Genomic DNA, 12,510 nt, shown 5'->3' on the forward strand with positions numbered 1-12,510 from the left:
CCCGGAGCTGTGTCAAGTGGGTTCGACTCCGTAGTCATGATGTCGTAAAAACACCCAGGAGCGCCATAAAAACACTATGTAACAGTCGCCTACTTCGGTCACATATGAGGCTTAAGAAAAATAGGCCCTATAACCATTGGCTCAAGAGTCAGGGACACTATCTCTCGTGTTTTTCTACCTCAAGAACGGTCGGAGCCAATTCGGTTCGCTTGCGACATGAGACTAGAACCCGTTACAGCTTAAAGGCTACTACCAAAATATCCCCCCACTCTAGAAAATAAGAACGTTCACATACTTAGGTCTCAAAATACCCAAAATACACGAACGCCGTTAAAAACAGAGTCGGAACAATCCGTTAAGTTACTTTTTATTGGACAGTGAAACTTTGATCCATTTCAGATGGATCAACCTAAAACTCGCCTTATCTCAACATAACAATCATAAAACACACTCGAGAAATTTAAACTAGGGACTCACATGTTGATGCACTCGAGTACAAGGAGTAATTAAATTGGTAAGCAACTCAAGAATTAGATAATATAACTAGATAAGTTTAATACTGGTCAGTTTTGGTAACAGAAGTAAATTCTGGCTCTAGAATTGGAGTTTTTGTATGAACCATTGGGACACTCAAGCTGTCCACCTTTCCATTGAAGGTTCACTCTAGTTTTGTTCCGAATAGTTGTTCTCTCTTCTTTTTATTATCTCTCTTCCTATTCCGGGATAAGACAGCTCTACTCGTGTCCTATTTTATATCTGGAAATTGCGAATAGCAATTTCCTGCTGTTTTTCTTGAGTATTTTCCCGCAATTGTAAATTCGGATGTTCTGATTTTTCTCTTTTTGTTTTCAGTTGGTACGAGAAAACTGAGCATGACAGGCTCCATTCGAAATTTTGAAAATTAAAACTCCACTCCAAAATCACGTATTTTCGTGTCTCTCAAGGTCAAACTTCCAGACATGACCGACTGGCACACTTGGTTACCAACCCTGTTTCTTAACTTCGTTCGCGGGTTTCAGTTTTTTGGAGACCTGGCCTTGGGGCGTTCTTTTTGATTTCTAGAGTTGGGAAAATCGGTAGTGGCCTTTAAGCCGAAGCGATCTGAAAGATCATGTCTAAGTGAGCCATGAATTTGCTCCAAGTTGATGTCAGATCTCATTAATATGAATTCAGTGCTGCTCGGAGTTCAAAGATTCGAACATAAAGCTAGAAAACATGAAATTGTAATATCTAGTACATAAAGACGCTCACATCTGGAAATATATGTTTTGGAACTGTAATGAGTTGAGCATGGAAATGTAACTTTGTTTGAAACTGTCAGTTTGCTGAAATTATACACGTATCAATGCGTCGTTTTTATGCTTTTCAAAATGCAAATGCTGATCTTCAGAGTTATGAAACTCGAGTGTAAGTCAGAAATTGAGATGTTGCGCTGAATTGGAATGGGATTACGATTTGCAGCTTTTTCTTTGCTCGGAGTGTTGGTGTATTGCTGAGATGACATGCCATGTTGAACTGATCCAAGCTTTTCACCAATTTTCTCCATTCAGAAATTCAACAGTTAAGCAATCCGTCAATATGAACGGAATATCCAGAAACCTTGAAAACTGCGGAAATCATTCTCGCGTGTCCAACGACTGCCCTAAAAATTACTCTGAATCTGAAAGATCCAACAGTCGGTTGAACGCAAAAAGTCGCAATAAAAATGAAAGAAATAAAGACGACGAATACCAGCGAGCCAAAAGAGAAGTATGTTTCTGGTTCCCGCATCTAACATAAATGTTACATATATATGATTTTTTAATACTAATATATTTCAGCTTATGAAAAACCCGAATTTCGTCCGTTTTGAAAATGGATGGTCTGAGCATATTAGTCGGAGCGGAAAGCACTATTATTTTCATTTCCAAACTAAACGGACTGTTTGGGAGAAGCCAGCCGAGGTAAATATGCAGCATTTATAAAACCTAAATGATATTGATCCATTTGTATTTTAATTACTAGAGGTAGGGAATATTTAGTTTCATTTATTGATAAACTATGGTTGCGGACGTACGAGAAACAGCTTAAAAATTGCAAATTTAATCGAACGATGCAAAAATTTATTTAAGATGTCGCAGCCGAAATCTTCAAACAACTTGGTGCGAATTGAAGGCGAGTGGTCTGAACATATCAGTAGCTCTGGAAATCATTACTACTATAACAGTAGAACCAAAGAGTCAGTCTGGGAGAAGCCAAAAGAGTTATCTGGGTAAGAATTGATTACTCTCCGCTTTCGTAAGTATGTATTACCCTTGTACCATTATAATTTAATAACATTTTGCTTCAGTGAAAAGAACAATCCGAATAGATCAAATTCGAATGGCGGGATCCATGACAATGCAAAAGGTAGGGTATATTAGATGAAATTCTGTCATCAGCTGGTTGTCTTAGTTGGCCGACGGTGAAAGGAAATGTTTCATCTGAAAATGTTTCTCGTTCATCCTCTGTCAACAATATGAAGGTAACGTGTCAATAAAACCAAAAATAGTAAATAGGGGTTGGGGCTGAAAGCTAGCTTAAAACAAAAAAGCTAAAACGAGTCTAAATTTTAAAAAAAAATTAGAAAATTTTCTCTGACCGTTTTTTACTCATGCGACCAGCAAGGGTGGTGCAACCTTGTACTAGACTTTTTCCCATAAATAACTTTGTTCACCTCAGAATGGTCAATTTTGTAGGAATAGTAAGTTTCACTTTTTAAGAGTTTAAATAAAAGTACCCTGTGCTGTGAGCATCATTCCCCGTAGTTTAGTACCCTTCTGCGATGGTAGCTAGGCGTTTTCGAGCAGTAGATCTCCAGTCCTGCCGGTTGTCTTCTCTGGACTGGAGTCTCTGTCGTGATACTGGCTGGTTCAGAACATGGAGATGGTGGTATTCAGGGAACTGACTGAATCTGATCAGCATTTTGATTTATTTTCTTCGATTTCTTGTTTCATCGTCTTGAGCCCTATCTCAGCCCTTGTTTGGGAGGCTGGCGAGCCCTTTGGTGCTCTTGTGATGGACCGTGCTGCCATGTTCTTGCAGTTCTTCAGGTGAGCTATATGAAAGTCCGCTGTGAAGGTACCCCATATCTCTGCTGCATACAATCCGCCGGGTCTAACATATGCTCTGTAGAGTCGTTTGAGGTCGGTAGCGCTGATTCCCCAGTGTCTGCCTGCCAGCACATTGAGTATCTTGTTTCGCCTGCGGAGCTTCTTCTAGGCTTTCTGAGCGTGGTTGCCGAACCTCAGCTGTGAGTCGACGTGTACTCCGAGTTTTTTCACTTGTTTCTTGTAGTCGATGTTCCTTTCTAGCAGAATTATCGGTGGCAGCTTTTTGGTATATTGCGTGGTTTCAAGAGTTATCGATGGCAGTTATCGGTTTGCCAGCTGTTTCGCGAGGATTGAGCGAGACTACAACGGCTTCTGTCTTCTCAACTGAGATCAACACATGCTGTTCTGCTACCCATTCGGTGACGACGGCCGCTCGATAAATAGTGAAAACGTGTGTAATGCTTGTTTTTATTCCAAAAAAAAATCATTTTTACTGTTGTTCCCGTCTCTGTTCGGTAGCTTGCTTTGCTTTGCTTGCGTTGTATCACAAGTAATGCGAATCTCCGCTTCGCTTCTGTATTTTTTTCTTCCTTTCGATTAAACGGTCACAGCGTTTGTTATATTGGCTGAGTCAACTTACATTGCGTGGTTTCGAGGGCAAAATATGTTCGTATGTTTTTCTCTGTTTCAGTACGGATGGGTCATAAAAACGCGTATAGCTAAAAAAAATTTCGTTTAATTTTTTCTGGCTACACAGGAGTTGAAAAAAATTTGTCGCCTTATTTGCCGCCTAATTTTGTCGCCTAAAATCAGGTTTCCGTCTCTTTTTAGATTCACTGTCTTGTACCGCAATATTTACACTTGCGAGCGTTAATGCTTTTGTACGAACCTTTTTTAAATAACCTAACTCGCATATGAAAGTGATAATTAAAAGTGGTCACCTATTTGGTGGCTTTTTTGCTATAATCACGATCTGTAGCATTCGAATGTTCATTGCATCTGTTCTCTGCTTTATTTGTGGCTAGTGTTTGTGATAAGTTAAGCGTTTAGTGTGGTTAGTGTGTGAGACTCATAATCTCTATGTCGCAGATGGAATCCGAGACGTAACCGAGTTTTCACTAATCTGAGGCTTTATTCTACTTTTTCTTATTGCACTTAATAGAGCTGCTTTTTGTCGTGTTCTTGCTAGTGTTTGCGAAGCACAGCTTTGCCTCTGTTTTTTTTTGTATCGCAAGTGTTGCGAAACTCCGCATGGCCTCAGTCTGGAATTTTTTAAATGGTTTATCTAACTTTTATTTCATTCGCGAGTGTAAATGTTTTGTAATCGGTAACTAGAATTTTTCGTTTTCTCAAAACTCAACCTGCTAAATCGGAGATTCAGGGTTTAAACGGAAGAAAATGTTAGTTATGCGAATCGTACCTGCGCAGGCGGCTATGCACTGCCTTTTGAAAAACTTAATGGCCTTAGAAAATGTCCAATTTTTGTAATTTTGCCCGTTTTCTGGAAACCTACCCTTTTTTCAAAAATTAACTTGCTGTTTTTGAGGTTGATATTTCATCAAAACTAACAAGGTGCTTCGATTTTCCTTGCTTTATCTGTTTCACCTTATTTTTTTTCTAGGAAAAAATGTTTTCCCAGATTTAAATTGAAAATTAAACTAGAATTGGTGAGTAAATTCATATGACATAACTGAGTTTATCCTTCTCAGATACTAAAATGAAATTTGCCGAATAATATAAAGCTTCTAATCCTAATTCTAATCTAGAAGTATCCTGAAAAATCATACGAAATAAAATCAAATACTATACAAACATGAATATCTCGAAAACCAGCTTTTTTTAAACGTATTCTCGATTAAACCCCTATAGGGTTTTAGATAGAAAAAAATAAGGCGTCAAGTATCCTTCTCTCAACCATAACAATTTATATTAAAGACAACTAGCAAACATGGTACCGATAATAACGGTTTTGAAGGATGGACCATAGGCTAATTTTGTAGCAGGCTAATTTTGTAGCATTCGTTTTAGATGAAATTTCGCGTAAATTGTCAACACAAGCCTCCAATCCTGAAGACGATCAGCCGACACAAAAAGAAAACTCAGTCGGTTATTCTTCAGATAGTCAACGGAATATCAAATCAGCAATGAGCAGTTAGTAGTAGGATTTTTTAGTTACCTATAGCTTAAGATTTTGTTCTGCATCATTTTTAAAACAGCTGTGAGATATTGATGCCTTGAGCTCAAAAACAAAAATCTTTCACCTGCGACAAACTTTCGTAAAGCAATATGTGTAGTGGAAACTGTTAATTAACGGTTAGTGTTGGCGGCGAATTAACCGAACTCAGAAATTATACCAAATTGAATTGAAGCCAGCTAAATTATCCAAGTATTGCGTTAGATGCAAAGTTATCACTTTGATATTGCGTGTGGGAAGCAGGTTTTATTGTGACGGAAAGTTTTTTTTAGACACTAAAGGACATTCGGGTCGTCACTTTTATACGAGCTTACGGCTCTTTTCCAGTTTCCCACCCCCTCGTAAAATTACAAAATAAAGCTGTTCGAAAATTGTTCACGGCAATTTGCATGTAAGAAAGTGTATTGGTACGAACCTTCGATATTTTCTAACCTAGCTCGCAAATAAATGTTCATTATTTGGTGGCATTTTTGCTTTAGTCAGGATCTGTAGCATTGGAAATTTCGTAGCATCTGTTCTCTGCTTTATTTGAGGCTAGTGTTTATTATTATTTAAGCGTCGTGGCTGAGTGGTCAGCTTTTTATTGTGTTTTTGTTAGTGTTTGCTATTCAAAGCTTCGCCTTTGTCAAAATTATCATATGTCATTTTAATCTCTATCGGCCTAGGTCCCGCTGTATGGGCTTTTCATATTGATTCAACTTCCAGGTGTTATAGAACGAAGTAAGAAATTTATTTCGGTCGTGTGATTTGTTTTTTGTCGTCTGCTATCGGCCTAATTATTCCAAGCGACCGTGGCGCAGATGCGAGGATGTGTGGTTCCTAATCAACATGTCGGAGATTCAATTTGATTTTTTTGGTCGAATTTTCGCTGCGTAGCATTGTCAATTTGTTAGAAACTATAGCTGCTTTATTGGTGGCTAGTGTTAGTAAAATTACAAGCGGCTGTGTAGCAGATGTGAAAACGCGATACTGCTAATCTCACTAAAAAAAATTTCGCGAGGTGTATTTTAAATATTTTCCTTATTTAACTTTGCTTTTCTGGCTAGAGTTTGCGAAGCGCAGCTTCGCCTCTGTGTTTTTAGAGGATTATTGTTCCCACCTTTTGAAAAATGCGAGGAAGTTTGCACTGGGGTGTGTTTTGGTTTTCGGAATGGGTCGAATGATATATCATAATAAATTTCTTAGTCGCGGTTGACCGACATTAAAAATTTAGCCTGGAGTTAACGAATATGCCTGGGACGACAAAGGTCCTGAGTTCAAATCTGACCAAGACCTATTTGTTTTTCATCCTTGATTTCGTATTTCCCTCTTGGTTTTTGTTTTGCTCTCGGCCCAAATTGTTTCGGCCTATTTTTCATCGGCTTAATGGCCTAATTTTGACTCGTTTTAAGGTGAAAACAAGTTTAACCTTCCCCTCCCGAGTTGTTGGTATGTTTTTCTTTTTCTTGTTCTTTCTTCGACGGTATCAAGGTTCGAAGTCCTCTTTGGTAGTTTTTGAGTCTCTTGCTGTTTTAATCCTATACCTGTTGTATCGCTGATGGTGTGAAGCTCACATTCGCCTCTTTGCTTACCTTTTTTCAACCTTCTGTTGACTGTGTTAGTTTGAAGCTACTTCTTATTTTTCTCGGAAAATGCTGGTGAATTTAAGTTTTTTTACATGAATTTCTGTTCAGAAGAGATGCTCAAGTTAATGGTTCAACAGTCAAACGAGCCTACCAGAGGCCATGATACGGTGCTGCAGTCAGCGAGGCCGTTAGCTCAAAGGAAACGACCTCATAGCTCACACCTAACAGAACAGCTGACATCTCCACTCAATGGCAAGTTGACTAGTTACCCGACTGCAGATCCACGATTAACAAGTAGCTCGGGTCTTGAAAATGACTGTGAATTGTCAAATCTAAGTGGCGATTCGCGAGGAAAACCCGCGCGGTATGGCAATGAAGTCCCGCTGAATAGCAGCAGCGAGGACTCTTTGCTTCCTAATGGTGCTACTACCCACTCTTCCGTCCCCGTAGACTATCACACAAATGAGAACTCGAACTCGGAAAATACGCTCAACAAGTCCATGTCCATGCCAGACTCGGAGTACTTTGCCAGTCCGAATCGGTCGGCCACGGAAGACTGGGCCTTCATTTCAAGTTGCAATACCAGGTTAGTTGAACCATAATAGGAACAAAAATTAGCCGTATACTATTGTGCTATATTATTTGACTTCTTTATCTGAAATTAACGTTTTTGCGAATTTCGTGTTTTATCTGAAAAACATAATATTTCCTTTGTTGATCAAAATATTTGGTTGTTCCGCGATACCCATTCGATCGGCAAGGGTATTGCAACTGGGTTTTGGCTTTATAAGGGTTTTATAATGAAGAGATTTATTAAGAGACAATATAGGTCGCGACGATTTTCGTTTTTTGTTCAGTTTGTTTCTTTTGATAAAAGGAAGGCGAACTCCACGATCGAACATCGAAAATGTAAAGGTCACGAAAAACTTGATCGGCTTCTAACTTCAAAAATTGAGTTTAATTATCAGATTTCCCAGCGAAATAATAAAAATCCTATTAATCCAGTTTTCTCAAATAGGGTTACTTTTTGAAAAAGGTGCCAATGATAAATTGTTCTAGAAATTCAAAGAGCTTTAAGGGCATCTATTTTTTCTTCGAAATTCGAAAGTTCCTCTTTTCCAACATGGTAATGATTGCAATTTGCAATTTAGGTATGCAAGCGGAGGTAGCCGAAAAGAGAGCAGAAAGGATAACTCCAGAAGCGTTAGTTCTAAAAGATCAAAGAATTCCAACGCAGAAAATAATTTGAACTCCTCACAGTCTAGAGCAGAGAATGAACCTAACGGAAAGAGTCAGTTAGGGAATGAAGCTTACTGCACGCCTAGAAAGCGTGCACGAATGGGATCCACAGATTCGAATGATCCAACAAAAACTCCGAATGATAGAGAGACAACTCCGACGAAAGACGAAGAAGAGCTCGCTGGTTCGCCACTCGGAAAGGCGTCGCCAGGCGTATCAGATGATGGAATCACCGAGAACTGCGGCGAAGCACAAGCTGATTTGCCCGAGTCTCCAAAACGAGAGGAACTGCCACCGTCGACTCATTTTTATGACCCTGAATTAGTGATGCACATTTGCGAATGGCCCACAGCCTCAATGGAAGCGCAAGTAAGAAGATTGACTAGAAGTTATTGCATAGTACTAAATTCAACCGTGAAAAGTTTCGGCCGTAGATTGTAAAATTTCCCTCCCTTCTCAAATAGCTCTAATTTATTAAGCTTGCCTGGCCATGGTATATTGGAGTTGGAAAATTCCAAAGATTGTGAACTCGAAATACTATGTTACAGTAAGCATTAAATTTGTTGTAGAAAAAGTACACAAATGTAGAGTAATTTTTTTTGCAATGGATTTTATAAGTGCGTCGTTCTTTTAGATACTGAAGAATATGAGCGAAGAATCCAAACACGCTTTACAGACTTTCCAGACGGCGGTGGATCTGAAATTCCTGAGGTCTGTTGTGAGAGCCAACGAGATCCAAGCAACTCTGCAACAAGCAAGGTCAGTGGCAAATCAAAGCTACGAAAACATTAGGAACAAAATTGAATTAAGTGAATAAGCCACACTAATTCACTACTCAGACTTAAATTTCATTTTAAGTACTTGTTAGTTTTTGAAGTTGATTAAGTTTCAAAGTTCTTATGATTTCTTTCTTGCCGTTTTGGAGCTTCTATTTTTTGTGTTTTTTTTGCTTGTGTTTGCGAAATGCAGCATAGCCTCTGGGTGTGCATAACATTCGGAATATTTTTAAGAATCTTGAACGTAGTCAATACTCTTATATAGGTCTCGGTGATTTTTTTTTTCGTGGTTTGACTTTTGATTTTCTGAGTTCAGTTAATTTTCTCTATAAAAAGGAAGGCAATATCCTCTATTCGATAGTAGAGAACAGCAAAAGTGTAAAGATAACGAAAAACGTGATCGACTTATAGGGTAACTTCCCAAATGGCGTAAAAACAAATCCTTTCCGAAATGGCATAAAAAATTTCAAAAAATGTGTGAAAACTTTGAGACGTGAAAAATTCAGTTCATTACAGACATTTTTCACGCCTTATTTTGTTCACTTTTAAACAAATTACTAATCACTTATCGGCATTTAATTCAAGTAGAACATTTAGTTCAAGTAAAACCATTTTAGTTCTTTTTTTCTGTTGAATATTCCGGTTACATTACTTTCAAGTTAATTTAAATCTTAATGCCAATTTTGAAAAGTTAAGACTATTTATGCCATTTGGGAAATTTACAAATTTTATGCCATATGGGAATTTTTTTTTGAAATTTATAACATTTGAGAATTTTTAAATTTTTATGCCATTTGAGACATAATCCATTTATAATTTTCAGATTTCCCAACAAAATAAAAAGTTTACTTTTTGATCCAGTGTTCTCAAATTGGGTTAATTTTTATCAAAAAAAGTGTCAGTCATTGTTCTAGAAATTCAAGAAGTTTCAGGCCATATATTTTAACACTTGCAAAACAAAGTGTATAAGTACGAATTTTCTTTGCTTCCAACCTAAGTCGTAATTTTGTAGCACCTTTACAGCTTATTAATAGCATGTGCTCTGACATTCGAATAGTAATAAGTTTACACATATGATGCATTTTTATTACATCAAATGAAACGGAAAAGCTATTTGTTTCAAACAACATAACAATAAAACTCGGTTTCACAAAATTACTAACTCAATATATTTCGCAATTGTTTGAAATGCTTAATTTATACATAATTTGCTTTATGCTTTGCGATTTGTTACATGCAAAGTTGAGTCTTTTTATATTTGGTGATACTTTTGCTGCATCGAATTGGCAATTTATTAGCACATGTAGCTGCTTTATTGGTGGCTAGTTTTTCGGGATTTTAAACATCCGTGGCTGAGTAGTTAAAGCGTGAGACTCAAATTTGCTAGGTCGCAGAATCGAATCCGACACGTAGCCGAGTTTTTGCTGTTTCGAGGCATATTTTTACTCTTTCTTATTTCGCTTTATAGAGCTGCTGTTCTCGCAAGTGTTTGCAAAGCGCAACTTCGCCTCTGTGTTTAATTTGAATTTCGAAAGATGAGATTTTTTAAAAATAAAAAACAAGTTCTTTTTTTCTATGTTTTCTGACGTTTATGACTCTGTTGGCTCTGTTTTAGGATCCACTTCATCCGGGAGCAAATTCAGGAGTTGGAAAATACCAGCATCAATCTGGGTGGGGGCACCTCGATCGAAAGTGGAATGTCAACAAGTAGCGGCGGGGGAGCAAGTTCAGCATCCTCTAGTTCCGTCTCATTCTCCGCGCCTTCCTCCAGCACAACGAGTAGCTCTGCAGCGAGCACCGCCACCATTCCGTCGGCTAACCAATTCGCCTCAAAAACAGGATCTTCCTCGGGAGCTCCTCCGCATTCGGCCTCAAAAACAAACCTGGTCAACAGTAGTTCAACCAACCTTAGCACATCTTCACATCTGAAGCAGTTTCTTTCGAACAGTGGAGTTACCCTGATTGTCAGACCGTCCTCTTCCTCCTCCGCATCGTCCACGGGGGGCTCATCAGCAACACTTTCTTCTTTTGTCCGCCCTCCTTCCCACCTAGCTGCCTCCTCCTCAAATCTCACGGCGCCGCACACGTGACAACAAAGTGTTTCACGTGACAGCACCTGTTGCCCATGCATTATAAGTGTCAATAATTTGAATTGGGTTCTTTCAAAAACTTGCTCTGTTTTTACGCTGTTCATAAACAATTTTAAAACTGAACTCGATTTAACCTGTCTCCGAAACGGAGTTTCAAATTTTCAAACTGATGATGTTAGTTAATATTAATTTCAACCTGGTCTGATGAATAAAATGAATTATTAATTGGTCGGTTGATTTCTTCAATTTACTGATTTTATCCTTTCCGTATTGCTTTTGAATGTTAACTGTTCTTCTATTTGGCCCACGACATGAATTCGATCTGTTTGCTTGTAGCAGATTCGATCTGTATACCTCAACCTTAAATTGAAATGGAGCCGTTATAGACGATTTATGTTAACATAAAATGCCCTAGTTGATGACATAGTTTGTGATTGCATAATCTTTTCCTCAATTTTATTGGTTTTGTTTCATAGCTTGTATAGAAATGTTTAATTCAGCGATTTTCAACCTCATTTTAAAGCCCTAGTTAATTCAAGTAGCCTACAAAAGGAATTATGGCTAAATTAATTGCGTGCTATAAAAATATGAATAACTTCAAAAAACATTTGTAGAAAACCAAAATTAGTATAAAGGTTTTACTTAAAACAATTTTAACGAATAAAAAGAATGTGGCGAAACTATTTCAATAATAAGACTGCGCGCTGACTAAATTTTTTGTGCAAAATTTTTTAAACTAATGATGTGAGATTGTGACAGATCAGTAAGTTTCTGTATAGCTAAATGAACTAATTATTTCACCACTTTATAAGTTTAGAATTAAGGTGTTTTGAGTTTTTGAAAACTTATTTAGGTAGTGTTTTCAGCGAAAAGTTTTTTCAGGGTCATTTCCATGTCAAGACAGTTTGACCTGAAGATCACTTTTAATTTGCTTTAAAAAACTTATGTAGCTCGTGTTGATTATTTTCGTGAACGATTTAAAAATTTCACCTATTGATCCATATTTTTTCAAATTGGGTAAATTTTATCAAAAAAATTGTCAATAATAAGTTTTTCCTTAAAATTGTTTCATATATTTCTTTTTTCTAGTCGATGAACGTTTAGACTCTTATAGGTCGCTATGATTTTTTTCCAGGGAATTGAGTGTATATGCGTTTTTGAGTGCGACACGTTAAGTAAATTGCGAATTTGGAAATGTCGCAAAAAAGCGTAAATTCTTTCTAGTTGCGAAAAGTTATTTAAAGTTTTACATTTCCAGCGGTATAAAAAGTTAATCCATTGATCCAGTTTTCTCAAATTTAATTATTTTTTATCAAAAATGTTCTGTCTTTAATTGTTCTTGAAATTTCAAGAACTAACTTTAATGCCATATATTTGTTTTTTTTTGAATTTTGAAAGTTGAAGGTTTTTCCAAGTCAGTTTTTTGTTTCTTTGTGTTCATTGACTCTTTTTCAAGTGTCTGTTGGCTATGTTTCGAATTTCGAAAGCTGTTTTATTTCAATCTGTCAGGTTTTTCCGGTTTCCTTGCATTCATTGACGTTTCCTTGCGTTCATTGGCAAGCAAACGCTTGTGTG

General features: G+C 37.4%; 1 protein-coding gene across 1 annotated transcript; it reads left to right on the plus strand.

Moving 5' to 3' along the window:
• Positions 1 to 1,342: 1,342 nt before the first annotated feature.
• On the plus strand, positions 1,343 to 11,430 carry LOC134844647 (nuclear pore complex protein DDB_G0274915-like). The gene is made up of 9 exons (XM_063861439.1): positions 1,343 to 1,749; positions 1,821 to 1,943; positions 2,112 to 2,251; positions 2,330 to 2,388; positions 5,100 to 5,222; positions 6,939 to 7,416; positions 7,982 to 8,438; positions 8,704 to 8,828; positions 10,461 to 11,430. The coding sequence occupies exons 1-9, from the start codon at positions 1,498 to 1,500 to the stop codon at positions 10,933 to 10,935; spliced, it is 2,232 nt and encodes a 743-aa protein (XP_063717509.1). The 5' UTR covers positions 1,343 to 1,497; the 3' UTR covers positions 10,936 to 11,430.
• The last annotated feature ends 1,080 nt before the right edge of the window (positions 11,431 to 12,510 follow it).

This window comes from Symsagittifera roscoffensis, chromosome 4, assembly GCF_963678635.1.
Source record: "Symsagittifera roscoffensis chromosome 4, txSymRosc1.1, whole genome shotgun sequence".
Classification (NCBI taxonomy): Eukaryota; Metazoa; Xenacoelomorpha; order Acoela; family Convolutidae; genus Symsagittifera; species Symsagittifera roscoffensis.